Here is a 23,982-nt window from a genome sequence, read left to right as displayed (position 1 = left end):
GTGCGCGTCACGTTCTCTATGTTCTAGTGCGCGTCACGTTCTCATGTGCGTCACGTTCTCATGCGCGTCACGTTCTCGTGCGCGTCACGTTCTCTATGTTCTAGTGCGCGTCACGTTCTCGTGCGCGTCACGTTCTGATGCGCGTCACGTTCTCCATGTTCTAGTGCGCGTCACGTTCTCATGTGCGTCACGTTCTCGTGCGCGTCACGTTCTCCACGTTCTCGTGCACGTCACGTTCTCATGTGTATCACGTTTTCGTGCGCGTCACGTTCTCATGCGCGTCACGTTCTCCATGTTCTAGTGCGCGTCACGTTCTCCATGTTCTAGTGCGCGTCACGTTCTCATGTGCGTCACGTTCTCGTGCGCGTCACGTTCTGATGCGCGTCACGTTCTCTATGTTCTAGTGCGCGTCACGTTCTCATGTGCGTCACGTTCTCGTGCGCGTCACGTTCTCATGCGCGTCACGTTCTGATGCGCGTCACGTTCTGATGCGCGTCACGTTCTGATGCGCGTCACGTTCTCTATGTTCTAGTGCGCGTCACGTTCTCATGTGCGTCACGTTCTCGTGCGCGTCACGTTCTCATGCGCGTCACGTTCTGATGCGCGTCACGTTCTCGTGCGCGTCACGTTCTCTATGTTCTAGTGCGCGTCACGTTCTCATGCGCGTCACGTTCTGATGCGCGTCACGTTCTCGTGCGCGTCACGTTCTCTATGTTCTAGTGCGCGTCACGTTCTCATGTGCGTCACGTTCTCGTGCGCGTCACGTTCTCATGCGCGTCACGTTCTGATGCGCGTCACGTTCTCATGTGCGTCACGTTCTCATGCGCGTCACGTTCTCGTGCGCGTCACGTTCTCTATGTTCTAGTGCGCGTCACGTTCTCATGCGCGTCACGTTCTCATGCGCGTCACGTTCTCTATGTTCTAGTGCGCGTCACGTTCTCATGTGCGTCACGTTCTCATGCGCGTCACGTTCTCGTGCGCGTCACGTTCTCTATGTTCTAGTGCGCGTCACGTTCTCATGCGCGTCACGTTCTGATGCGCGTCACGTTCTCTATGTTCTAGTGCGCGTCACGTTCTCATGTGCGTCACGTTCTCGTGCGCGTCACGTTCTCCATGTTCTAGTGCGCGTCACGTTCTCATGTGCGTCACGTTCTCGTGCGCGTCACGTTCTCATGCGCGTCACGTTCTGATGCGCGTCACGTTCTGATGCGCGTCACGTTCTGATGCGCGTCACGTTCTCTATGTTCTAGTGCGCGTCACGTTCTCATGTGCGTCACGTTCTCGTGCGCGTCACGTTCTCATGCGCGTCACGTTCTGATGCGCGTCACGTTCTGATGCGCGTCACGTTCTGATGCGCGTCACGTTCTCTATGTTCTAGTGCGCGTCACGTTCTCATGTGCGTCACGTTCTCATGCGCGTCACGTTCTGATGCGCGTCACGTTCTCGTGCGCGTCACGTTCTCTATGTTCTAGTGCGCGTCACGTTCTCATGCGCGTCACGTTCTCGTGCGCGTCACGTTCTCATGCGCGTCACGTTCTGATGCGCGTCACGTTCTCTATGTTCTAGTGCGCGTCACGTTCTCGTGTGCGTCACGTTCTCGTGCGCGTCACGTTCTCGTGCGCGTCACGTTCTCGTGCGCGTCATGTCGCGTCACGTTCTGATGCGCGTCACGTTCTCTATGTTCTAGTGCGCGTCACGTTCTCGTGTGCGTCACGTTCTCGTGCGCGTCACGTTCTCGTGCGCGTCACGTTCTCGTGCGCGTCATGTCGCGTCACGTTCTGATGCGCGTCACGTTCTCTATGTTCTAGTGCGCGTCACGTTCTCATGTGCGTCACGTTCTCGTGCGCGTCACGTTCTCATGCGCGTCACGTTCTGATGCGCGTCACGTTCTCTATGTTCTAGTGCGCGTCACGTTCTCGTGCGCGTCACGTTCTGATGCGCGTCACGTTCTCTATGTTCTAGTGCGCGTCACGTTCTCGTGCGCGTCACGTTCTAGTGCGCGTCACGTTCTCGTGCGCGTCACGTTCTCATGCGCGTCACGTTCTGATGCGCGTCACGTTCTCTATGTTCTAGTGCGCGTCGAGTTCTCGTGCGCGTCACGTTCTAGTGCGCGTCACGTTCTCATGCGCGTCTCGTTCTCATGCGCGTCTCGTTCTCATGCGCGTCACGTTCTGATGCGCGTCACGTTCTCTATGTTCTAGTGCGCGTCACGTTCTCATGCGCGTCTCGTTCTCATGCGCGTCTCGTTCTCTATGTTCTAGTGCGCGTCGAGTTCTCGTGCGCGTCACGTTCTAGTGCGCGTCACGTTCTCATGCGCGTCTCGTTCTCATGCGCGTCTCGTTCTCATGCGCGTCACGTTCTGATGCGCGTCACGTTCTCTATGTTCTAGTGCGCGTCACGTTCTCATGCGCGTCACGTTCTCATGCGCGTCTCGTTCTCATGCGCGTCACGTTCTCCATGTTCTAGTGCGCGTCACGTTCTCGTGCGCGTCACGTTCTCGTGCACGTCACGTTCTCCATGTTCTCGTGCGCGTCACGTTCTCATGCGCGTCTCGTTCTCATGCGCGTCACGTTCTCATGCGCGTCTCGTTCTCATGCGCGTCTCGTTCTCCATGTTCTAGTGCGCGTCACGTTCTCGTGCACGTCACGTTCTCCATGTTCTCGTGCGCGTCACGTTCTCATGCGCGTCTCGTTCTCATGCGCGTCACGTTCTCATGCGCGTCACGTTCTCATGCGCGTCTCGTTCTCATGCGCGTCACGTTCTCCATGTTCTAGTGCGCGTCTCGTTCTCCATGTTCTAGTGCGCGTCACGTTCTCCATGTTCTAGTGCGCGTCACGTTCTCATGTGCGTCACGTTCTCGTGCGCGTCACGTTCTCGTGCGCGTCACGTTCTCCATGTTCTAGTGCGCGTCTCGTTCTCCATGTTCTCATGCGCGTCACGTTCTCCAGCGCGTCACGTCCTCATGCGCGTCACGTCCTCATGCGCGTCACGTTCTCATGCGCGTCACGTCCTCATGCGCGTCACGTTCTCATGCGCGTCACGTTCTCCATGTTCTAGTGCGCGTCACGTTCTCATGTGCGTCACGTTCTAGTGCGCGTCACGTTCTCATGTGCGTCACGTTCTGATGCGCGTCACGTTCTCCATGTTCTAGTGCGCGTCACGTTCTCATGTGCGTCACGTTCTCATGAGCGTCACGTTCTCATGCGCGTCACGTTCTCCATGTTCTAGTGCGCGTCACGTTCTCATGTGCGTCACGTTCTCGTGCGCGTCACGTTCTCCACGTTCTCGTGCACGTCACGTTCTCATGTGTATCACGTTCTCGTGCGCGTCACGTTCTCATGCGCGTCACGTTCTCCATGTTCTAGTGCGCGTCACGTTCTCATGTGCGTCACGTTCTCGTGCGCGTCACGTTCTGATGCGCAACACGTTCTCTATGTTCTAGTGCGCGTCACGTTCTGATGCGCGTCACGTTCTCATGCGCGTCACGTTCTCGTGCGCGTCACGTTCTGATGCGCGTCACGTTCTCGTGCGCGTCACGTTCTCATGCGCGTCACGTTCTGATGCGCGTCACGTTCTCTATGTTCTAGTGCGCGTCACGTTCTCATGTGCGTCACGTTCTGATGCGCGTCACGTTCTCTATGTTCTAGTGCGCGTCACGTTCTCATGTGCGTCACGTTCTGATGCGCGTCACGTTCTCTATGTTCTAGTGCGCGTCACGTTCTCATGTGCGTCACGTTCTGATGCGCGTCACGTTCTCTATGTTCTAGTGTGCGTCACGTTCTCATGTGCGTCACGTTCTGATGCGCGTCACGTTCTCTATGTTCTAGTGCGCGTCACGTTCTCATGTGCGTCACGTTCTGATGCGCGTCACGTTCTCTATGTTCTAGTGTGCGTCACGTTCTCATGTGCGTCACGTTCTCGTGCGCGTCACGTTCTCATGCGCGTCACGTTCTGATGCGCGTCACGTTCTCTATGTTCTAGTGCGCGTCACGTTCTCATGTGCGTCACGTTCTCGTGCGCGTCATGTCGCGTCACGTTCTGATGCGCGTCACGTTCTCTATGTTCTAGTGCGCGTCACGTTCTCATGTGCGTCACGTTCTCGTGCGCGTCACGTTCTCATGCGCGTCACGTTCTGATGCGCGTCACGTTCTCTATGTTCTAGTGCGCGTCACGTTCTCATGTGCGTCACGTTCTCGTGCGCGTCACGTTCTCATGCGCGTCACGTTCTCTATGTTCTAGTGCGCGTCACGTTCTCGTGTGCGTCACGTTCTCGTGCGCGTCACGTTCTCGTGCGCGTCACGTTCTCGTGCGCGTCATGTCGCGTCACGTTCTGATGCGCGTCACGTTCTCTATGTTCTAGTGCGCGTCACGTTCTGATGCGCGTCACGTTCTCTATGTTCTAGTGCGCGTCACGTTCTCGTGTGCGTCACGTTCTCGTGCGCGTCACGTTCTGATGCGCGTCACGTTCTCTATGTTCTAGTGCGCGTCACGTTCTCGTGTGCGTCACGTTCTCGTGCGCGTCACGTTCTCGTGCGCGTCACGTTCTCGTGCGCGTCATGTCGCGTCACGTTCTGATGCGCGTCACGTTCTCTATGTTCTAGTGCGCGTCACGTTCTCGTGTGCGTCACGTTCTCGTGCGCGTCACGTTCTCGTGCGCGTCACGTTCTCGTGCGCGTCATGTCGCGTCACGTTCCGATGCGCGTCACGTTCTCTATGTTCTAGTGCGCGTCACGTTCTCATGCGCGTCACGTTCTCTATGTTCTAGTGCACGTCACGTTCTCGTGTGCGTCACGTTCTCGTGCGCGTCACGTTCTCGTGCGCGTCACGTTCTCGTGCGCGTCATGTCGCGTCACGTTCTGATGCGCGTCACGTTCTCTATGTTCTAGTGCGCGTCACGTTCTCATGTGCGTCACGTTCTCATGCGCGTCACGTTCTGATGCGCGTCTCGTTCTCCATGTTCTAGTGCGCGTCACGTTCTCATGCGCGTCACGTTCTCATGCGCGTCTCGTTCTCATGCGCGTCACGTTCTCCATGTTCTCGTGCGCGTCACGTTCTCATGCGCGTCTCGTTCTCATGCGCGTCACGTTCTCCATGTTCTAGTGCGCGTCACGTTCTCATGCGCGTCTCGTTCTCATGCGCGTCACGTTCTCCATGTTCTAGTGCGCGTCACGTTCTCCAGCGCGTCACGTTTTCCAGCGCGTCACGTCCTCATGCGCGTCACGTCCTCATGTGCGTCACGTTCTCGTGCGCGTCACGTTCTCTATGTTCTAGTGCGCGTCACGTTCTCATGTGCGTCACGTTCTCGTGCGCGTCACGTTCTCATGTGCGTCACGTTCTCGTGCGCGTCACGTTCTCATGAGCGTCACGTTCTCATGCGCGTCACGTTCTCCATGTTCTAGTGCGCGTCACGTTCTCATGTGCGTCACGTTCTCGTGCGCGTCACGTTCTCCACGTTCTCGTGCACGTCACGTTCTCATGCGCGTCACGTTCTCCATGTTCTAGTGCGCGTCACGTTCTCATGTGCGTCACGTTCTCGTGCGCGTCACGTTCTGATGCGCAACACGTTCTCTATGTTCTAGTGCGCGTCACGTTCTCGTGCGCGTCACGTTCTCATGCGCGTCACGTTCTGATGCGCGTCACGTTCTCTATGTTCTAGTGCGCGTCACGTTCTCATGTGCGTCACGTTCTCGTGCGCGTCACGTTCTCGTGCGCGTCATGTCGCGTCACGTTCTGATGCGCGTCACGTTCTCTATGTTCTAGTGCGCGTCACGTTCTCATGTGCGTCACGTTCTCATGCGCGTCACGTTCTCGTGCGCGTCACGTTCTCTATGTTCTAGTGCGCGTCACGTTCTCATGCGCGTCACGTTCTGATGCGCGTCACGTTCTCATGTGCGTCACGTTCTCGTGCGCGTCACGTTCTCCACGTTCTCGTGCACGTCACGTTCTCATGTGTATCACGTTTTCGTGCGCGTCACGTTCTCATGCGCGTCACGTTCTCCATGTTCTAGTGCGCGTCACGTTCTCATGTGCGTCACGTTCTCGTGCGCGTCACGTTCTGATGCGCAACACGTTCTCTATGTTCTAGTGCGCGTCACGTTCTCATGTGCGTCACGTTCTGATGCGCGTCGTTCTCTATGTTCTAGTGTGCGTCACGTTCTCATGTGCGTCACGTTCTCGTGCGCCTTACGTTCTCATGCGCGTCACGTTCTGATGCGCGTCACGTTCTCTATGTTCTAGTGCGCGTCACGTTCTCATGTGCGTCACGTTCTCATGTGCGTCACGTTCTCGTGCGCGTCACGTTCTCGTGCGCGTCACGTTCTCTATGTTCTAGTGCGCGTCACGTTCTCATGTGCGTCACGTTCTCATGTGCGTCACGTTCTCGTGCGCGTCACGTTCTCGTGCGCGTCACGTTCTCTATGTTCTAGTGCGCGTCACGTTCTCATGCGCGTCACGTTCTGATGCGCGTCACGTTCTCTATGTTCTAGTGCGCGTCACGTTCTCATGCGCGTCACGTTCTGATGCGCGTCACGTTCTGATGCGCGTCACGTTCTCGTGCGCGTCACGTTCTCGTGCACGTCACGTTCTGATGCGCGTCACGTTCTGATGCGCGTCACGTTCTGATGCGCGTCACGTTCTGATGCGCGTCACGTTCTCTATGTTCTAGTGCGCGTCACGTTCTCGTGCGCGTCACGTTCTGATGCGCGTCACGTTCTCGTGCGCGTCACGTTCTCGTGCACGTCACGTTCTCCATGTTCTCGTGCGCGTCACGTTCTCATGTGCGTCTCGTTCTCATGCGCGTCTCGTTCTCATGCGCGTCACGTTCTCATGCGCGTCTCGTTCTCATGCGCGTCACGTTCTCTATGTTCTAGTGCGCGTCACGTTCTCGTGCGCGTCACGTTCTCATGTGCGTCACGTTCTCATGCGCGTCACGTTCTCGTGCACGTCACGTTCTCTATGTTCTAGTGCGCGTCACGTTCTCATGCGCGTCACGTTCTGATGCGCGTCACGTTCTCATGCGCGTCACGTTCTCGTGCACGTCACGTTCTCTATGTTCTAGTGCGCGTCACGTTCTCGTGCGCGTCACGTTCTCATGCGCGTCTCGTTCTCATGCGCGTCACGTTCTCATGCGCGTCTCGTTCTCATGCGCGTCACGTTCTCCAGCGCGTCACGTCCTCATGCGCGTCACGTTCTCATGCGCGTCACGTTCTCATGCGCGTCACGTTCTCATGCGCGTCACGTTCTCCAGCGCGTCACGTTCTCATGCGCGTCACGTTCTCCAGCGCGTCACGTTCTCATGCGCGTCACGTTCTCATGCGCGTCACGTTCTCCAGCGCGTCACGTTCTCATGCGCGTCACGTTCTCCACGTTCTTATTTTGTCACGTTCTCGTGCAGTTTTCGGGTGGAGCGGCTTCACTGAGACATGAACGCTACCGTCGACATGAGCCACAGGAAGGACATGGTTTGTCCTGGAACCGGTACGACCTGTGACCCTGTGACCTCTTACCCTGTGACCCTGTGACCTCTGACCCTGTGCCGCTCTTACCCTCTGACCTTGTGACCCTCTGACCTCTGACCCAGTGGACAGTATGTAGTTTGTGAAGCGTTTGAGCTGAAGTGTGTTTGTGTTTGCAGAGAATAAAAGTCAGAGGAAAGTGTTTGTGCCAAACAAACTGCTGGAGTGTCTGCCCCGCTCTACCTCGTTACCCAGCGAGCGCCTGCGATGGAACACTAACGAGGTTTGACCCCGACGACCCCCACGACACCTACAGTTTAAGGGCGTGTTACATCTGAGCGTCCTCCAGGGGGCGTGTCCTCCAGGGGGTGTGTCCTCCAGGGGGTGTGTCCTCCAGAGGGTGTGTCCTCCAGGGGGTGTGTCCTCCAGGGGGCGTGTCCTCCAGGGGGTGTGTCCTCCAGGGGGTGTGTCTTCCAGAGGGTGTGTCCTCCAGGGGGTGTGTCCTCCAGGGGGTGTGTCCTCCAGGGGGTGTGTCCTCCAGGGGGCGTGTCCTCCAGGGGGTGTGTCCTCCAGGGGGTGTGTCCTCCAGGGGGTGTGTCCTCCAGGGGGTGTGTCCTCAGTGTTCTTTCTGTCGTTGCAGGAAATCGCTTCGTTCCTGATCTCGTTCGACAGACACGATGAGTGGCTCTGTGTCTCGCTCAGAACCAGGTCAGATGTTCTTCACGTGTTCTTCACGTGTTCTTCACAAGTTCTTCACGTGTTCTTCACGTGTTCTGATGATCGTTCTTTCTGTTTCCAACGCTGGGTTTTTACTGTGTCTCAGGCCCAAGAACGGCAGCATCATCCTCTACAACCGCAAGAAGGTCAAGTATCGCAAAGACGGGTACTCCTGGAAGAAACGCAAGGACGGGAAGAACACCAGAGAGGACCACATGAAGCTCAAGGTGCAGGGCATGGAGGTAAAGAGAGAACACCAGAGAGGACCCTTCTAGAGTAGTGAGGGCCCCTCCAGGCCGCAGATCTTCTTCTAGAGTAGTGAGGGCCCCTCCAGGCCGCAGATCTTCTTCTAGAGTAGTGAGGGCCCCTCCAGGCCGCAGATCTTCTTCTAGAGTAGTGAGGGCCCCTCCAGGCCGCAGATCTTCTTCTAGAGTAGTGAGGGCCCCTCCAGGCCGCAGATCTTCTTCTAGAGTAGTGAGGGCCCCTCCAGGCCGCAGATCTTCTTCTAGAGTAGTGAGGGCCCCTCCAGGCCGCAGATCTTCTTCTAGAGTAGTGAGGGCCCCTCCAGGCCGCAGATCTTCTTCTAGAGTAGTGAGGGCCCCTCCAGGCCGCAGATCTTCTTCTAGAGTAATGAGGGCCCCTCCAGGCCGCAGATGTTCTTCTAGAGTAGTGAGGGCCCCTCCAGGCCGCAGATGTTCTTCTAGAGTAGTGAGGGCCCCTCCAGGTCCCTGTGAGACGAGTCTTGAGTCTGTGTCAAACTAAACTGAAGGTGTTTGTGTCCCTCAGTGTCTTTACGGCTGTTACGTTCATTCCTCCATCGTCCCCACATTCCACAGACGCTGTTACTGGCTCCTGCAGGTACGTCTACTGCAGTACTCTCTGAAGTACGTCTACTGCAGTACTCTCTGAAGTACGTCTACTGCAGTACTCTCTGAAGTACGTCTACTGCAGTACTCTCTGAAGTACGTCTACTGCAGTACTCGTCTGAAGTACACTTAATGCAGTACTCGTCTGAAGTACACTTAATGCAGTACTCGTCTGAAGTACACTTACTGCAGTACTCGTCTGACGTATACTTACTGCAGTACTCGTCTGACGTATACTTACTGCAGTACTCGTCTGAAGTACACTTACTGCAGTACTCGTCTGATATACACTTACTGCAGTACTCGTCTGAAGTACACTTACTGCAGTACTCGTCTGATGTACACTTACTGCAGTACTCGTCTGATGTACACTTACTGCAGTACTTGTCTGAAGTACACTTACTGCAGTACTCATCTGAAGTACACTTACTGCAGTACTTGTCTGATGTACACTTACTGCAGTACTCATCTGAAGTACACTTAATGCAGTACTCGTCTGAAGTACACTTAATGCAGTACTCATCTGAAGTACACTTACTGCAGTACTTGTCTGAAGTACACTTCACTTACTGCAGTACTCATCTGAAGTACACTTACTGCAGTACTTGTGAGTAACTCTGGTGTTTCTGGTGCAGAATCCGGACATCGTTCTGGTTCATTACCTGAACGTGCCGTCTCCCGAGGATTCTGGGAAGTGTAGTCCTCTGATGTGTGTGAGCGAGCGCCACAACAACACACGCTGGAGCCGTGACGACCTGCTGAGCCAGCTCAGGCCCATGTGTAAGTCTGACCCTGGACCAGGTCTGACCCTGGACCAGGTCTGACCCTGGACCAGGTCTGACCCTGGACCAGGTCTGACCCTGGACCAGGTCTGACCCTGGACCAGGTCTGACCTGGACCAGGTCTGGACCTTAGCTCTTGTGCTTCAGTTCACAGTCTGAAATGCTCCGTTGGCTCTGGAGACTCGACCATTGAAGACCTGGTCCAACACATCCTGGACCGACAGAGAACCAGACCTCAGCCCCGGACTCACGCCTGCCTCTGTAACCATGGTGAGAGGGGGGGAGGGGCCTGCCTCTGTAACCATGGTGAGAGGGGGGGAGGGGCCTGCCTCTGTAACCATGGTGAGAGGGGGGAGGGGCCTGCCTCTGTAACCATGGTGAGAGGGGGGGAGGGGCCTGCCTCTGTAACCATGGTGAGAGGGGGGAGGGGCCTGCCTCTGTAACCATGGTGAGAGGGGGGGAGGGGCCTGCCTCTGTAACCATGGTGAGAGGGGGGGAGGGGCCTGCCTCTGTAACCATGGTGAGAGGGGGGAGGGGCCTGCCTCTGTAACCATGGTGAGAGGGGGGGAGGGGCCTGCCTCTGTAACCATGGTGAGAGGGGGGAGGGGCCTGCCTCTTTAACCATGGTGAGAGGGGGGAGGGGCCTCTGTAACCATGGTGAGAGGGGAGGAGGGGCCTGCCTCTGTAACCATGGTGAGAGGGGGGGAGGGGCCTGCCTCTGTAACCATGGTGAGAGGGGGGAGGGGCCTCTGTAACCATGGTGAGAGGGGGAGGGGCCTGCCTCTGTAACCATGGTGAGAGGGGCCTCTGTAACCATGGTGAGAGGGGGAGGGGCCTGCCTCTGTAACCATGGTTAGAGGGGGGAGGGGCCTCTGTAACCATGGTGAGAGGGGGAGGGGCCTCTCTAACCATGGTGAGAGGGGGAGGGGCCTGCCTCTAGGTCATATAGGGAATTGGAAAGGAGGAAGTGACGACATGGCGAGGACGACATGGCGAGGACGACATGGCGAGGATGACATGGCGACGTGGCGAGGACGACATGGCGAGGACGACATGGCGACATGGCGAGGACGACATGGCGAGGACGACATCGCGACATGGCGAGGACGACATGGCGAGGAAGACATGGCGACATGGCGAGGACGACATGGTGAGGACGACATGGCGACATGGCGAGGACGACATGGTGAGGACGACATGGCGACGTGGCGAGGACGACATGGCGAGGACGACATGGCGACATGGCGAGGACGACATGGCGAGGACGACATCGCGACATGGCGAGGACGACATGGCGACATGGCGAGGACGACATGGTGAGGACGACATGGCGACATGGCGAGGACGACATGGTGAGGATGACATGGCGAGGACGACATGGCGACATGGCGAGGACGACATGGCGAGGACGACATGGCGACATGGCGAGGACGACATGGCGAGGACGACATGGCGACATGGCGAGGACGACATGGCGACATGGCGAGGACGACATGGCGAGGACGACATGGCGACATGGCGAGGACGACATGGCAAGGACGACATGGCGACATGGCGAGGACGACATGGCGAGGACGACATGGCGAGGACGACACAGCGAGGACGACATGGCGGGAGCCGGGTGGAAGTAAACAGGTGGTCGACAGTAGTAAACATGGCGAACGGTCCCGCTAATTCTGCTGATCCATCAATAATGTTCACTCTTGAGTCCAAACCTGAAGTTTACGATGCATTTGATGTGAACAAGGACCAAACAATGAGCTCCTGGTGTTGTCTCACTGAGAAACTATTGAAATGGGCGTGAATTAAATGTAAAACAAAGAATTGTGAAAATGTGAATCACATGGGTCTGGGTTTAACCCTAAACCCTTAACCCTTAACCCTAACCTTAACCCTTGACTCTAACCTTAACCCTAACCTTAACGCTAACGCTAACATTAACCCTAACCTTAACCCTAACCCTGACCTTAACCTTAACCCTTAACCCTAAACCCTAAACCCTTAACCCTTAACCCTAACCTTAACCCTTAACGCTAACATTAACCCTAACCTTAACCCTAACCTTAACCCTTAACCCCTAAACCTAACCCTAAGTTTTAGGTTTACTTCGTTTGGTTAAAACTAGTTTATACCAGGACTTTGTATTAGCAAAAGTGAAGCTAACTCATCCTAAAACAAACTAGACTCCAAACATTTTTTTAAAACTTGAGATAATAAAACTCCGTGCAGGAATCGAACCCTCGAACGCTTTGAGCTAAACCGTGTGACCGTGCGAGACAGTAAATGTATTTCTCTCACCACCAGCTGTACCAAAACTGTGTAGCAAAATGGTGAACCGCAAAAGTGATTTGGGCCGCGAGAGCGCCGCCATCTTGGATTTCGTCACTTCCTTTCCAATTCCCTATATGACCTAGTTCCAACCATGGTGAGAGGGGGGAGGGACCTGCCTCTGTAACCATGGTGAGAGGGGGAGGGGCCTCTGTAACCATGGTGAGAGGGGGAGGGGCCTCTGTAACCATGGTGAGAGGGGGAGGGCCCTCTGTAACCATGGTGAGAGGGGGAGGGGCCTCTGTAACCATGGTGAGAGGGGGGAGGGGCCTGCCTCTGTAACCATGGTGAGAGGGGGAGGACCCTCTGTAACCATGGTGAGAGGGGGAGGGGCCTCTGTAACCATGATGAGAGGGGGGAGAGGCCTGCCTCTGTAACCATGGTGAGAGGGGGAGGGGCCTCTGTAACCATGGTGAGAGGGGGGAGGGGCCTGCCTCTGTAACCATGGTGAGAGGGGGAGGGGCCTCTGTAACCATGGTGAGAGGGGGGAGGGCCCTCTGTAACCATGGTGAGAGGGGAAGGGGCCTCTGTAACCATGGTGAGAGGGGGAGGGAGGGGCCTGCCTCTATAACCATGGTGAGGGGAGCAGAGGAGTGACTTTGTCTTCTTCTCAGCCTCTTCTGGAGGGAACATTCCCCATCGCTGTAACAGCACCAAACACAGGATCATCTCACCTAAAGTCGACAAAACTGAGACGAAACCTGCTCCAATCAAAACACACAGCCCCGCCCCCTCGCCCTGCCCCCCTGCCAGGTGAGTCTGCCCCGCCCTCCTCCAGGTGAGTCTGCTCCGCCCTCTTCCAAGTGAGTGTCTCTCGCCCTCTTCCAGGTGAGTGTGCCCCGCCCTCCTCCAGGTGAGTGTGCGCCACCCTCCCCCAGGTGAGTGTGCCCCGCCCTCCTCCAGGTGAGTGTGCCCCACCCTCTTCCATAAGTGTGTCTCGCCCTCTACCAGGTGAATGTGCCCCGCCCTCCTCCACGTGAGTCTGCCCCGACCTCTTGCAGGTGAGTCTGCCCCGCCCTCCCCCAGGTCAGTGTGTGTCTCACCCTCTTACAGGTGAGTCTGCTCCGCCCTCCTCCAAATGAGTGTCTCTCGCCCTCTTCCAGGTGAGTCTGCTCCGCCCTCCTCCAAATGAGTGTCTCTCGCCCTCTTCCAGGTGAGTGTGCCCCGCCCTCCTCCAGGTGAGTCTGCTCCGCCCTCCTCCAAGTGAGTGTCTCTCGCCCTCTTCCAGGTGAGTGTGCCCCGCCCTCCTCCAGGTGAGTGAGCGCCACCCTCCTCCAGGTGAGTGTGCCCCACCCTCTTCCATAAGTGTGTCTCGCCCTCTACCAGGTGAATGTGCCCCGCCCTCCTCCACGTGAGTCTGCCCCGCCCTCTTGCAGGTGAGTGTGCCCCGTCCTCTTACAGGTGAGTGTGCCCCGCCCTACTCCAGGTGAGTCTGCCCCGCCCTCTTCCAGGTGAGTCCTGTGATTGGCCCTGTTTACCACTGGTGCAGTCTCCAGAGTTCCTGGCCTTTAGTTCCCGCGCTCGTGTTCGGCTTGACACTTCTCTTTTCTCTCGCAGTTCATCGTCTCCTCCTCCGACGCACTCAGCCACCATCTCCGTCAGTAACTACACCGATCGCCATGGCAACCTGACGGCCGTGGCCCTGCCGCAGAATGCCCTGATCGTCATGGCAGCCACACCCCCTCCCACAGCCAACGCCGTGCTCAGCCACAACAACAACAATAACAAGAAGCCCCTGGTAGTCGCCACAGAGACAGTCGCCCTGCTCCCGCCCCTTCTCCTGACCCCGCCCCCTCCCGAGCAGGCCACGCCCCCTCCCACTCAGTCCATGCCCCCTGGCTTCGACCCCGACGCTTTCCTGAACTCTCCCAAACAGGGCCAGACATACGGTCGCTCCGTGTCCAATCAGAATGCTGCTTTAGCTCCGAGCCCCGCCTCCTCGCTGTCCTCCCTCAGCTCCACGGACTCCGCCCCCCTCGCCACAGACTCCGCCCCCCTCGCCCTTCCGCTCTGCCTGGAGCTGGACGTCGAGGAAACAGACAAAAACAGACGAGACGCGGCGGAAAACAAAGACGAGAGCGAGAACTCGAGCGGACCCCCGACCAAAGTGGCTCTGATCCAGGTACACATGGGACCTTTAGTTTGTGTGGGACCTTTAGTACATGTGGGACCTTTAGTTTGTGTGGGACCTATAGTACATGTGGGACCTTTAGTTTGTGTGGGACCTTTAGTACATGTGGGACCTTTAGTTTGTGTGGGACCTATAGTACATGTGGGACCTTTAGTTTGTGTGGGACCTTTAGTACATGTGGGACCTTTAGTTTGTGTGGGACCTATAGTACATGTGGGACCTTTAGTTTGTGTGGGACCTTTAGTACATGTGGGACCTTTAGTTTGTGTGGGACCTATAGTACATGTGGGACCTTTAGTTTGTGTGGGACCTTTAGTACATGTGGGACCTTTAGTTTGTGTGGGACCTATAGTACATGTGGGACCTTTAGTTTGTGTGGGACCTTTAGTACATGTGGGACCTTTAGTTTGTGTGGGACCTATAGTACATGTGGGACCTTTAGTTTGTGTGGGACCTTTAGTACATGTGGGACCTTTAGTTTGTGTGGGACCTATAGTACATGTGGGACCTTTAGTTTGTGTGGGACCTTTAGTACATGTGGGACCTTTAGTACACGTGGGACCTTTAGTACATGTGGGACCTTCAGTTTGTGTGGGACCTTTAGTTTGTGTGGGACCTTTAGTACATGTGGGACCTTTAGTACACGTGGGACCTTTAGTACATGTGGGACCTTTAGTTTGTGTGGGACCTTTAGTACATGTGGGACCTTTAGTTTGTGTGGGACCTTTAGTACATGTGGGACCTTTACTACACGTGGGACCTTTAGTACATGTGGGACCTTTAGTTTGTGTGGGACCTTTAGTTCATGTGGGACCTTTAGTACATGTGGGACCCTTAGTACATGTGGGACCTTTAGTTCTCTTTTATGTGCCAGGGTTCTGATCCAGGTACATGTGGGACCTTTAGTACATGTGGGACCTTCAGTTTGTGTGGGACCTTTAGTTTGTGTGGGACCTTTAGTACATGTGGGACCTTTAGTTTGTGTGGGACCTTTAGTACATGTGGGACCTTTAGTACACGTGGGACCTTTAGTTCATGTGGGACCTTTAGTTTGTGTGGGACCTTTAGTACATGTGGGACCTTTAGTTCTCTTTTATATGCCAGGGTTCTGATCCAGGTACATGTGGGACCTTTAGTACATGTGGGACCTTTAGTTCATGTGGGACCTTTAGCACATGTGGGACCTTTAGTACATGTGGGACCTTTAGTTCATGTGAGACCTTTAGTTCATGTGGGACCTTTACTACATATGGGACCTTTAATACATGTGGGACCTTTAGTTATCTTTTATGTGCCAGGGTTCTGATCCAGGTACATGTGGGACCTTTAGTACATGTGGGACCTTTAGTACATGTGGGACCTTTAGTACATGCGGGACCTTTAGTTCTCTTTTATGTGCCAGGGTTCTGATCCAGGTACATGTGGGACCTTTAGTACATGTGGGACCTTTAGTTCATGTGGGACCTTTAGTACATGTGGAACATTTAGTACATGTGGGACCTTTAGTTCTCTTTTATGTGCCAGGGTTCTGATCCAGGTACATGTGGGACTTTGAGTTCATGTGGGACCTTTAGTACATGTGGGACCTTTAGTACATGTGGGACCTTTAGTTCTCTTTTATGTGCCAGGGTTCTGATCCAGGTACATATGGGACTTTGAGTTCATGTGGGACCTTTAGTACATGTGGGACCTTTAGTACATGTGGGACCTTTAGTTCTCTTTTATGTGCCAGGGTTCTGATCCAGGTACATGTGGGACCTTTAGTTCATGTGGGACCTTTTGTTCATGTGGGACCTTTTGTTCATGTGGGATCTTTAGTGCATGTGGGACCTTTAATTCTCTTTCTACTGTAAATAGGTAAAGGTCAGCACAAAGCCTTTGTTTCAGCTGTAGGTCCCGGTCAGAACACGGCTCTGAGGGGGATTTTGACGCTGCAGTTACTCCACAGGGGGCCTCATGACCACAGGGGGCCTCATGACCACAGGGGGCCTCATGACCACAGGGGGACTCAGGGGGACTCATGACCACAGGGGGACTCATGACCACAGGGGGCCTCATGACCACAGGGGGCCTCATGACCACAGGGGGCCTCATGACCACAGGGGGACTCAGGGGGACTCATGACCACAGGGGGACTCATGACCACAGGGGGCCTCATGACCACAGGGTGCCTCATGACCACAGGGGGACTCAGGGGGACTCATGACCACAGGGGGACTCATGACCACAGGGGGCCTCATGACCACAGGGTGCCTCATGACCACAGGGGGACTCATGACCACAGGGGGCCTCATGACCACAGGGGGACTCATGACCACAGGTGGCCTCATGACCACAGGGGGCCTCATGACCACAGGGGGACTCATGACCACAGGGGGCCTCATGACCACAGGGCGCCTCATGACCACAGGGGGACTCAGGGGGACTCATGACCACAGGGGGACTCATGACCACAGGGGGCCTCATGACCACAGGGTGCCTCATGACCACAGGGGGACTCATGACCACAGGGGGCCTCATGACCACAGGGGGACTCATGACCACAGGTGGCCTCATGACCACAGGGGGCCTCATGACCACAGGGGGCCTCATGACCACAGGGGGCCTCGTGACCACAGAGGGACTCAGGGGGACTCATGACCACAGGGGGCCTCATGACCACAGGGGGACTCATGACCACAGGGGGCCTCATGACCACAGGGGGACTCATGACCACAGGGGGACTCATGACCACAGGGGGACTCAGGGGGACTCATGGCCACAGGGGGACTCATGACCACAGGGGGCCTCATGACCACAGGGGGACTCATGACCACAGGGGGCCTCATGACCACAGGGGGACTCAGGGGGACTCATGACCACAGGGGGACTCATGACCACAGGGGGCCTCATGACCACAGGGTGCCTCATGACCACAGGGGGACTCAGGGGGACTCATGACCACAGGGGGACTCATGACCACAGGGGGCCTCATGACCACAGGGTGCCTCATGACCACAGGGGGACTCATGACCACAGGGGGCCTCATGACCACAGGGGGACTCATGACCACAGGTGGCCTCATGACCACAGGGGGCCTCATGACCACAGGGGGACTCATGACCACAGGGGGCCTCATGACCACAGGGCGCCTCATGACCACAGGGGGACTCAGGGGGACTCATGACCACAGGGGGACTCATGACCACAGGGGGCCTCATGACCACAGGGTGCCTCATGACCACAGGGGGACTCATGACCACAGGGGGCCTCATGACCACAGGGGGACTCATGACCACAGGTGGCCTCATGACCACAGGGGGCCTCATGACCACAGGGGGCCTCATGACCACAGGGGGCCTCGTGACCACAGAGGGACTCAGGGGGACTCATGACCACAGGGGGCCTCATGACCACAGGGGGACTCATGACCACAGGGGGCCTCATGACCACAGGGGGACTCATGACCACAGGGGGACTCATGACCACAGGGGGACTCAGGGGGACTCATGGCCACAGGGGGACTCATGACCACAGGGGGCCTCATGACCACAGGGGGACTCATGACCACAGGGGGACTCATGACCACAGGGGGACTCAGGGGGACTCATGACCACAGGGGGACTCATGACCACAGGGGGCCTCATAACCACAGGGGGCCTCATGACCACAGGGGGACTCAGGGGGACTCATGACCACAGGGGGCCTCATGACCACAGGGGGCCTCATGACCACAGGGGGACTCAGGGGGACTCATGACCACAGGGGGACTCATGACCACAGGGGGACTCATGACAGATTTAACCCTGTCCAGATCATGTGATAGCTCCATGGTTACAACAGGCTCAGTGACTGCAGCGCCCCCACATGGACACTGACCACACTACATTAGCCTCACACTCTGTTTCAGTCCAACAGCGGCTCTCCCCCTCGACGACAGAGCAGTGCTCCGCTCCTATTGGTCTGCCACGACTCTCAACCAACCAATCAGACGCAGAGACACAGTGACAACCTGGTGACCTTCAGCCCCCAGCCTCAGACCAGCCCAGTCCAGGTATAGCCACACCCACAATGGGCGGGTCAAACGCGGCGTAGAGGCTTTGCAGAGAAGTGAAGTAAATGAGGCAAAACTGTTCCTGTGCAGCTTTAGCCACGCCCCTCAGACAACTCTTTGTGAATAACAAACACATTAACCAGAGACAGACCAGGACCAGGACCAGGACCAGAGACAGACCAGGACCAGAGACAGACCAGGACCAGAGACAGACCAGGACCAGGACCAGGACCAGGACCAGGACCAGAGACAGACCAGGACCAGAGACAGACCAGGACCAGGACCAGGACCAGAGACAGACCAGGACAAGGACCAGGACCAGGACCAGGACCAGAGACAGACCAGGACCAGGACCAGAGACAGACCAGGACAAGGACCAGGACCAGGACCAGAGACAGACCAGGACCAGAGACAGACCAGGACCAGGACCAGGACCAGAGACAGACCAGGACAAGGACCAGGACCAGGACCAGGACCAGGACCAGAGACAGACCAGGACCAGAGACAGACCAGGACAAGGACCAGGACCAGAGACAGACCAGGACAAGGACCAGGACCAGGACCAGAGACAGACCAGGACAAGGACCAGGACCAGGACAAGGACCAGGACCAGGACCAGAGACAGACCAGGACCAGGACCAGGACCAGAGACAGACCAGGACCAGAGACAGACCAGGACCAGGACCAGGACCAGAGACAGACCAGGACAAGGACCAGGACCAGGACCAGAGACAGACCAGGACAAGGACCAGGACCAGGACCAGGACCAGAGACAGACCAGGACCAGGACCAGAGACAGACCAGGACAAGGACCAGGACCAGGACCAGAGACAGACCAGGACCAGAGACAGACCAGGACCAGGACCAGGACCAGAGACAGACCAGGACAAGGACCAGGACCAGGACCAGAGACAGACCAGGACCAGGACCAGAGACAGACCAGGACAAGGACCAGGACCAGAGACAGACCAGGACAAGGACCAGGACCAGGACAAGGACCAGAGACAGACCAGGACCAGGACCAGAGACAGACCAGGACAAGGACCAGGACCAGGACCAGAGACAGACCAGGACCAGGACCAGAGACAGACCAGGACCAGAGACAGACCAGGACCAGGACCAGGACCAGAGACAGACCAGGACAAGGACCAGGACCAGGACCAGGACCAGGACCAGAGACAGACCAGGACCAGGACCAGAGACAGACCAGGACAAGGACCAGGACCAGGACCAGGACCAGAGACAGACCAGGACCAGAGACAGACCAGGACCAGGACCAGAGACAGACCAGGACAAGGACCAGGACCAGGACCAGGACCAGAGACAGACCAGGACCAGGACCAGAGACAGACCAGGACAAGGACCAGGACCAGAGACAGACCAGGACAAGGACCAGGACCAGGACCAGGACCAGGACCAGGACCAGGACCAGGACCAGGTGGTGTTTCATTCTAGTTTCTTCGGTGCAGGTGAAGCAGGAGAGCGTGAGGCGTGGCTCGGATGCTGTTTCCATGGAAACGCCTTCTCAGCCTCAGCGGTCCGTCTCCATGGATACTGAAGCAGTGGAGGAGGCGGGGCTGGACCTGTCCTTTGACTCGCCATTCCCTGACCTCATCTCTGACCTCATCGGTGAAGAGCCCAGCGCGGCGCCGCCGTTAGCTGCGCTGGTGCCATCCTTAGTGCCCTCCTCGTTAGCTCCTTCGTTAGCGCCTTCGTTAGCTCCTTCGTTAGCGCCTTCGTTAGCTCCTTCGTTAGCTCCTTCGTTAGCTCCTTCGTTAGCACCCTCCTCGTCTTCCTCGTTTCCTGCCGGCGTGCGCTACATGGTCCCGCCGCAGCCCTCGCCCTCCTCGTCCTTCCTGCCCTTCCCTCAGCCCGGGCCCTCACCACGAACCACCGCCATCACCGACTTTAGCCCCGAGTGGTCGTACCCCGAGGTGAGAACATCCTCTGCTCCTCCTCTGACCTCCTCTGCTCCTCCTCTCCTCTCTGTCCTTCAGGGTGGAGTGTAGGTTCTGCTCCTCCTCTCCTCGTCTGCTCCTCCTCTGCTCCTCCGACCTCCTTTCCTCCTCTGACCTCCTCCTCTCCTCCTCCTTCAGGGTGGGGTGAAGGTTCTCCTCTCCTCCTCTGACCTCCTCCTCTCCTCCTCCTTCAGGGTGGGGTGAAGGTTCTCCAATCCTCCTCTGACCTCCTCCTCTCCTCCTCCTTCAGGGTGGGGTGAAGGTTCTCCTCTCCTCCTCTGACCTCCTCCTCTCCTCCTCCTTCAGGGTGGGGTGAAGGTTCTCCAATCCTCCTCTGACCTCCTCCTCTCCTCCTCCTTCAGGGTGGGGTGAAGGTTCTCCTCTCCTCCTCTGACCTCCTCCTCTCCTCCTCCTTCAGGGTGGGGTGAAGGTTCTCCTCTCCTCCTCTGACCTCCTCCTCTCCTCCTCCTTCAGGGTGGGGTGAAGGTTCTCCTCTCCTCCTCTGACCTCCTCCTCTCCTCCTCTGACCTCCTCTGACCTCCTCCTCTCCTCCTCTGACCTCCTCTCCTCCTCCTTCAGGGTGGGGTGAAGGTTCTCCTCTCCTCCTCTGACCTCCTCTGACCTCCTCCTCTCCTCCTCTGACCTCCTCTCCTCCTCCTTCAGGGTGGGGTGAAGGTTCTCTTCTCCTCCTCTCCTCCTCCTTCAGGGTGGGGTGAAGGTTCTCCTCTCCTCCTCTGACCTCCTCCTCTCCTCCTCCTTCAGGGTGGGGTGAAGGTTCTCCTCTCCTCCTCTGACCTCCTCCTCTCCTCCTCCTTCAGGGTGGGGTGAAGGTTCTCCTCCTCTGACCTCCTCCTCTCCTCCTCCTTCAGGGTGGGGTGAAGGTTCTCCTCTCCTCCTCTGACGTCCTCCTCTCCTCCTCCTTCAGGGTGGGGTGAAGGTTCTCCTCTCCTCCTCTGACCTCCTCCTCTCCTCCTCCTTCAGGGTGGGGTGAAGGTTCTCCTCTTCTCTGACGTCCTCCTCTCCTCCTCCTTCAGGGTGGGGTGAAGGTTCTCCTCTCCTCCTCTGACCTCCTCCTCTCCTCCTCCTTCAGGGTGGGGTGAAGGTTCTCCTCTCCTCCTCTGACCTCCTCCTCTCCTCCTCCTTCAGGGTGGGGTGAAGGTTCTCCTCTCCTCCTCTGACCTCCTCCTCTCCTCCTCCTTCAGGGTGGGGTGAAGGTTCTCCTCTCCTCCTCTGACGTCCTCCTCTCCTCCTCCTTCAGGGTGGGGTGAAGGTTCTCCTCTCCTCCTCTGACCTCCTCCTCTCCTCCTCCTTCAGGGTGGGGTGAAGGTTCTCCTCTTCTCTGACGTCCTCCTCCTCCTCCTTCAGGGTGGGGTGAAGGTTCTCCTCTCCTCCTCTGACCTCCTCCTCTCCTCCTCCTTCAGGGTGGGGTGAAGGTTCTCCTCTCCTCCTCTGACCTCCTCCTCTCCTCCTCCTTCAGGGTGGGGTGAAGGTTCTCCTCTCCTCCTCTGACCTCCTCCTCTCCTCCTCCTTCAGGGTGGGGTGAAGGTTCTCCTCTCCTCCTCTGACCTCCTCCTCTCCTCCTCCTTCAGGGTGGGGTGAAGGTTCTCCTCTCCTCCTCTGACCTCCTCCTCTCCTCCTCCTTCAGGGTGGGGTGAAGGTTCTCCTCTTCTCTGACGTCCTCCTCTCCTCCTCCTTCAGGGTGGGGTGAAGGTTCTCCTCTCCTCCTCTGACCTCCTCCTCTCCTCCTCCTTCAGGGTGGGGTGAAGGTTCTCCTCTCCTCCTCTGACCTCCTCCTCTCCTCCTCCTTCAGGGTGGGGTGAAGGTTCTCCTCTCCTCCTCTGACCTCCTCTCCTCCTCCTTCAGGGTGGGGTGAAGGTTCTCCTCTCCTCCTCTGACCTCCTCCTCTCCTCCTCCTTCAGGGTGGGGTGAAGGTTCTCCTCTCCTCCTCTGACCTCCTCCTCTCCTCCTCCTTCAGGGTGGGGTGAAGGTTCTCCTCTCCTCCTCTGACCTCCTCCTCTCCTCCTCCTTCAGGGTGGGGTGAAGGTTCTCCTCTCCTCCTCTGACCTCCTCCTCTCCTCCTCCTTCAGGGTGGGGTGAAGGTTCTCCTCCTCTGACCTCCTCCTCTCCTCCTCCTTCAGGGTGGGGTGAAGGTTCTCCTCTCCTCCTCTGACGTCCTCCTCTCCTCCTCCTTCAGGGTGGGGTGAAGGTTCTCCTCTCCTCCTCTGACCTCCTCCTCTCCTCCTCCTTCAGGGTGGGGTGAAGGTTCTCCTCTTCTCTGACGTCCTCCTCTCCTCCTCCTTCAGGGTGGGGTGAAGGTTCTCCTCTCCTCCTCTGACCTCCTCCTCTCCTCCTCCTTCAGGGTGGGGTGAAGGTTCTCCTCTCCTCCTCTGACCTCCTCCTCTCCTCCTCCTTCAGGGTGGGGTGAAGGTTCTCCTCTCCTCCTCTGACCTCCTCCTCTCCTCCTCCTTCAGGGTGGGGTGAAGGTTCTCCTCTCCTCCTCTGACCTCCTCCTCTCCTCCTCCTTCAGGGTGGGGTGAAGGTTCTCCTCTCCTCCTCTGACCTCCTCTCCTCCTCCTTCAGGGTGGGGTGAAGGTTCTCCTCTCCTCCTCTGACCTCCTCCTCTCCTCCTCCTTCAGGGTGGGGTGAAGGTTCTCCTCTCCTCCTCTGACCTCCTCCTCTCCTCCTCCTTCAGGGTGGGGTGAAGGTTCTCCAATCCTCCTCTGACCTCCTCCTCTCCTCCTCCTTCAGGGTGGGGTGAAGGTTCTCCTCTTCTCTGACGTCCTCCTCTCCTCCTCCTTCAGGGTGGGGTGAAGGTTCTCCTCTCCTCCTCTGACCTCCTCCTCTCCTCCTCCTTCAGGGTGGGGTGAAGGTTCTCCTCTCCTCCTCTGACCTCCTCCTCTCCTCCTCCTTCAGGGTGGGGTGAAGGTTCTCCTCTCCTCCTCTGACCTCCTCCTCTCCTCCTCCTTCAGGGTGGGGTGAAGGTTCTCCTCTCCTCCTCTGACCTCCTCTCCTCCTCCTTCAGGGTGGGGTGAAGGTTCTCCTCTCCTCCTCTGACCTCCTCCTCTCCTCCTCCTTCAGGGTGGGGTGAAGGTTCTCCTCTCCTCCTCTGACCTCCTCTCCTCCTCCTTCAGGGTGGGGTGAAGGTTCTCCTCTCCTCCTCTGACCTCCTCCTCTCCTCCTCCTTCAGGGTGGGGTGAAGGTTCTCCTCTCCTCCTCTGACCTCCTCCTCTCCTCCTCCTTCAGGGTGGGGTGAAGGTTCTCCTCTCCTCCTCTGACCTCCTCCTCTCCTCCTCCTTCAGGGTGGGGTGAAGGTTCTCCTCTCCTCCTCTGACGTCCTCCTCTCCTCCTCCTTCAGGGTGGGGTGAAGGTTCTCCTCTCCTCCTCTGACCTCCTCCTCTCCTCCTCCTTCAGGGTGGGGTGAAGGTTCTCCTCTCCTCCTCTGACCTCCTCTCCTCCTCCTTCAGGGTGGGGTGAAGGTTCTCCTCTCCTCCTCTGACCTCCTCCTCTCCTCCTCCTTCAGGGTGGGGTGAAGGTTCTCCTCTCCTCCTCTGACCTCCTCCTCTCCTCCTCCTTCAGGGTGGGGTGAAGGTTCTCCTCTCCTCCTCTGACCTCCTCCTCTCCTCCTCCTTCAGGGTGGGGTGAAGGTTCTCCTCTCCTCCTCTGACCTCCTCTCCTCCTCCTTCAGGGTGGGGTGAAGGTTCTCCTCTCCTCCT

At 57.3% G+C, this 23,982-nt stretch overlaps 1 protein-coding gene across 2 annotated transcripts in view; it reads left to right on the top strand.

Moving 5' to 3' along the window:
* The first annotated feature begins 7,381 nt into the window (after window positions 1-7,381).
* The window catches only part of camta2 (calmodulin binding transcription activator 2), a 47,435-nt gene continuing 30,834 nt past the window's right edge, over window positions 7,382-23,982 (top strand). Inside the window, exons 1-12 of one of the 2 annotated variants that reach the window (XM_072458466.1) lie at window positions 7,382-7,476; window positions 7,634-7,737; window positions 8,095-8,162; window positions 8,278-8,413; window positions 8,958-9,029; window positions 9,673-9,817; window positions 9,967-10,089; window positions 12,762-12,900; window positions 13,705-14,269; window positions 18,168-18,311; window positions 19,781-20,021; window positions 20,094-20,245. In XM_072458466.1, coding sequence (XP_072314567.1) covers window positions 7,422-7,476; window positions 7,634-7,737; window positions 8,095-8,162; window positions 8,278-8,413; window positions 8,958-9,029; window positions 9,673-9,817; window positions 9,967-10,089; window positions 12,762-12,900; window positions 13,705-14,269; window positions 18,168-18,311; window positions 19,781-20,021; window positions 20,094-20,245 — 1,944 coding nt within the window. In that variant the 5' untranslated portion in view covers window positions 7,382-7,421. The remainder of the gene's footprint in view (window positions 7,477-7,633; window positions 7,738-8,094; window positions 8,163-8,277; window positions 8,414-8,957; window positions 9,030-9,672; window positions 9,818-9,966; window positions 10,090-12,761; window positions 12,901-13,704; window positions 14,270-18,167; window positions 18,312-19,780; window positions 20,022-20,093; window positions 20,246-23,982) is intronic. The other variant, XM_072458467.1, reaches the window with a different exon arrangement.

This window comes from Eucyclogobius newberryi, unplaced genomic scaffold (genome assembly GCF_026437365.1).
Source record: "Eucyclogobius newberryi isolate DKJ021-1_F unplaced genomic scaffold, fEucNew1.0.hap1 SCAF_22, whole genome shotgun sequence".
Taxonomy (NCBI): Eukaryota; Metazoa; Chordata; class Actinopteri; order Gobiiformes; family Gobiidae; genus Eucyclogobius; species Eucyclogobius newberryi.
The sequence above is the reverse complement of the archived record's forward strand: the minus strand, read 5'-3'. Positions and strand labels throughout refer to the sequence as shown.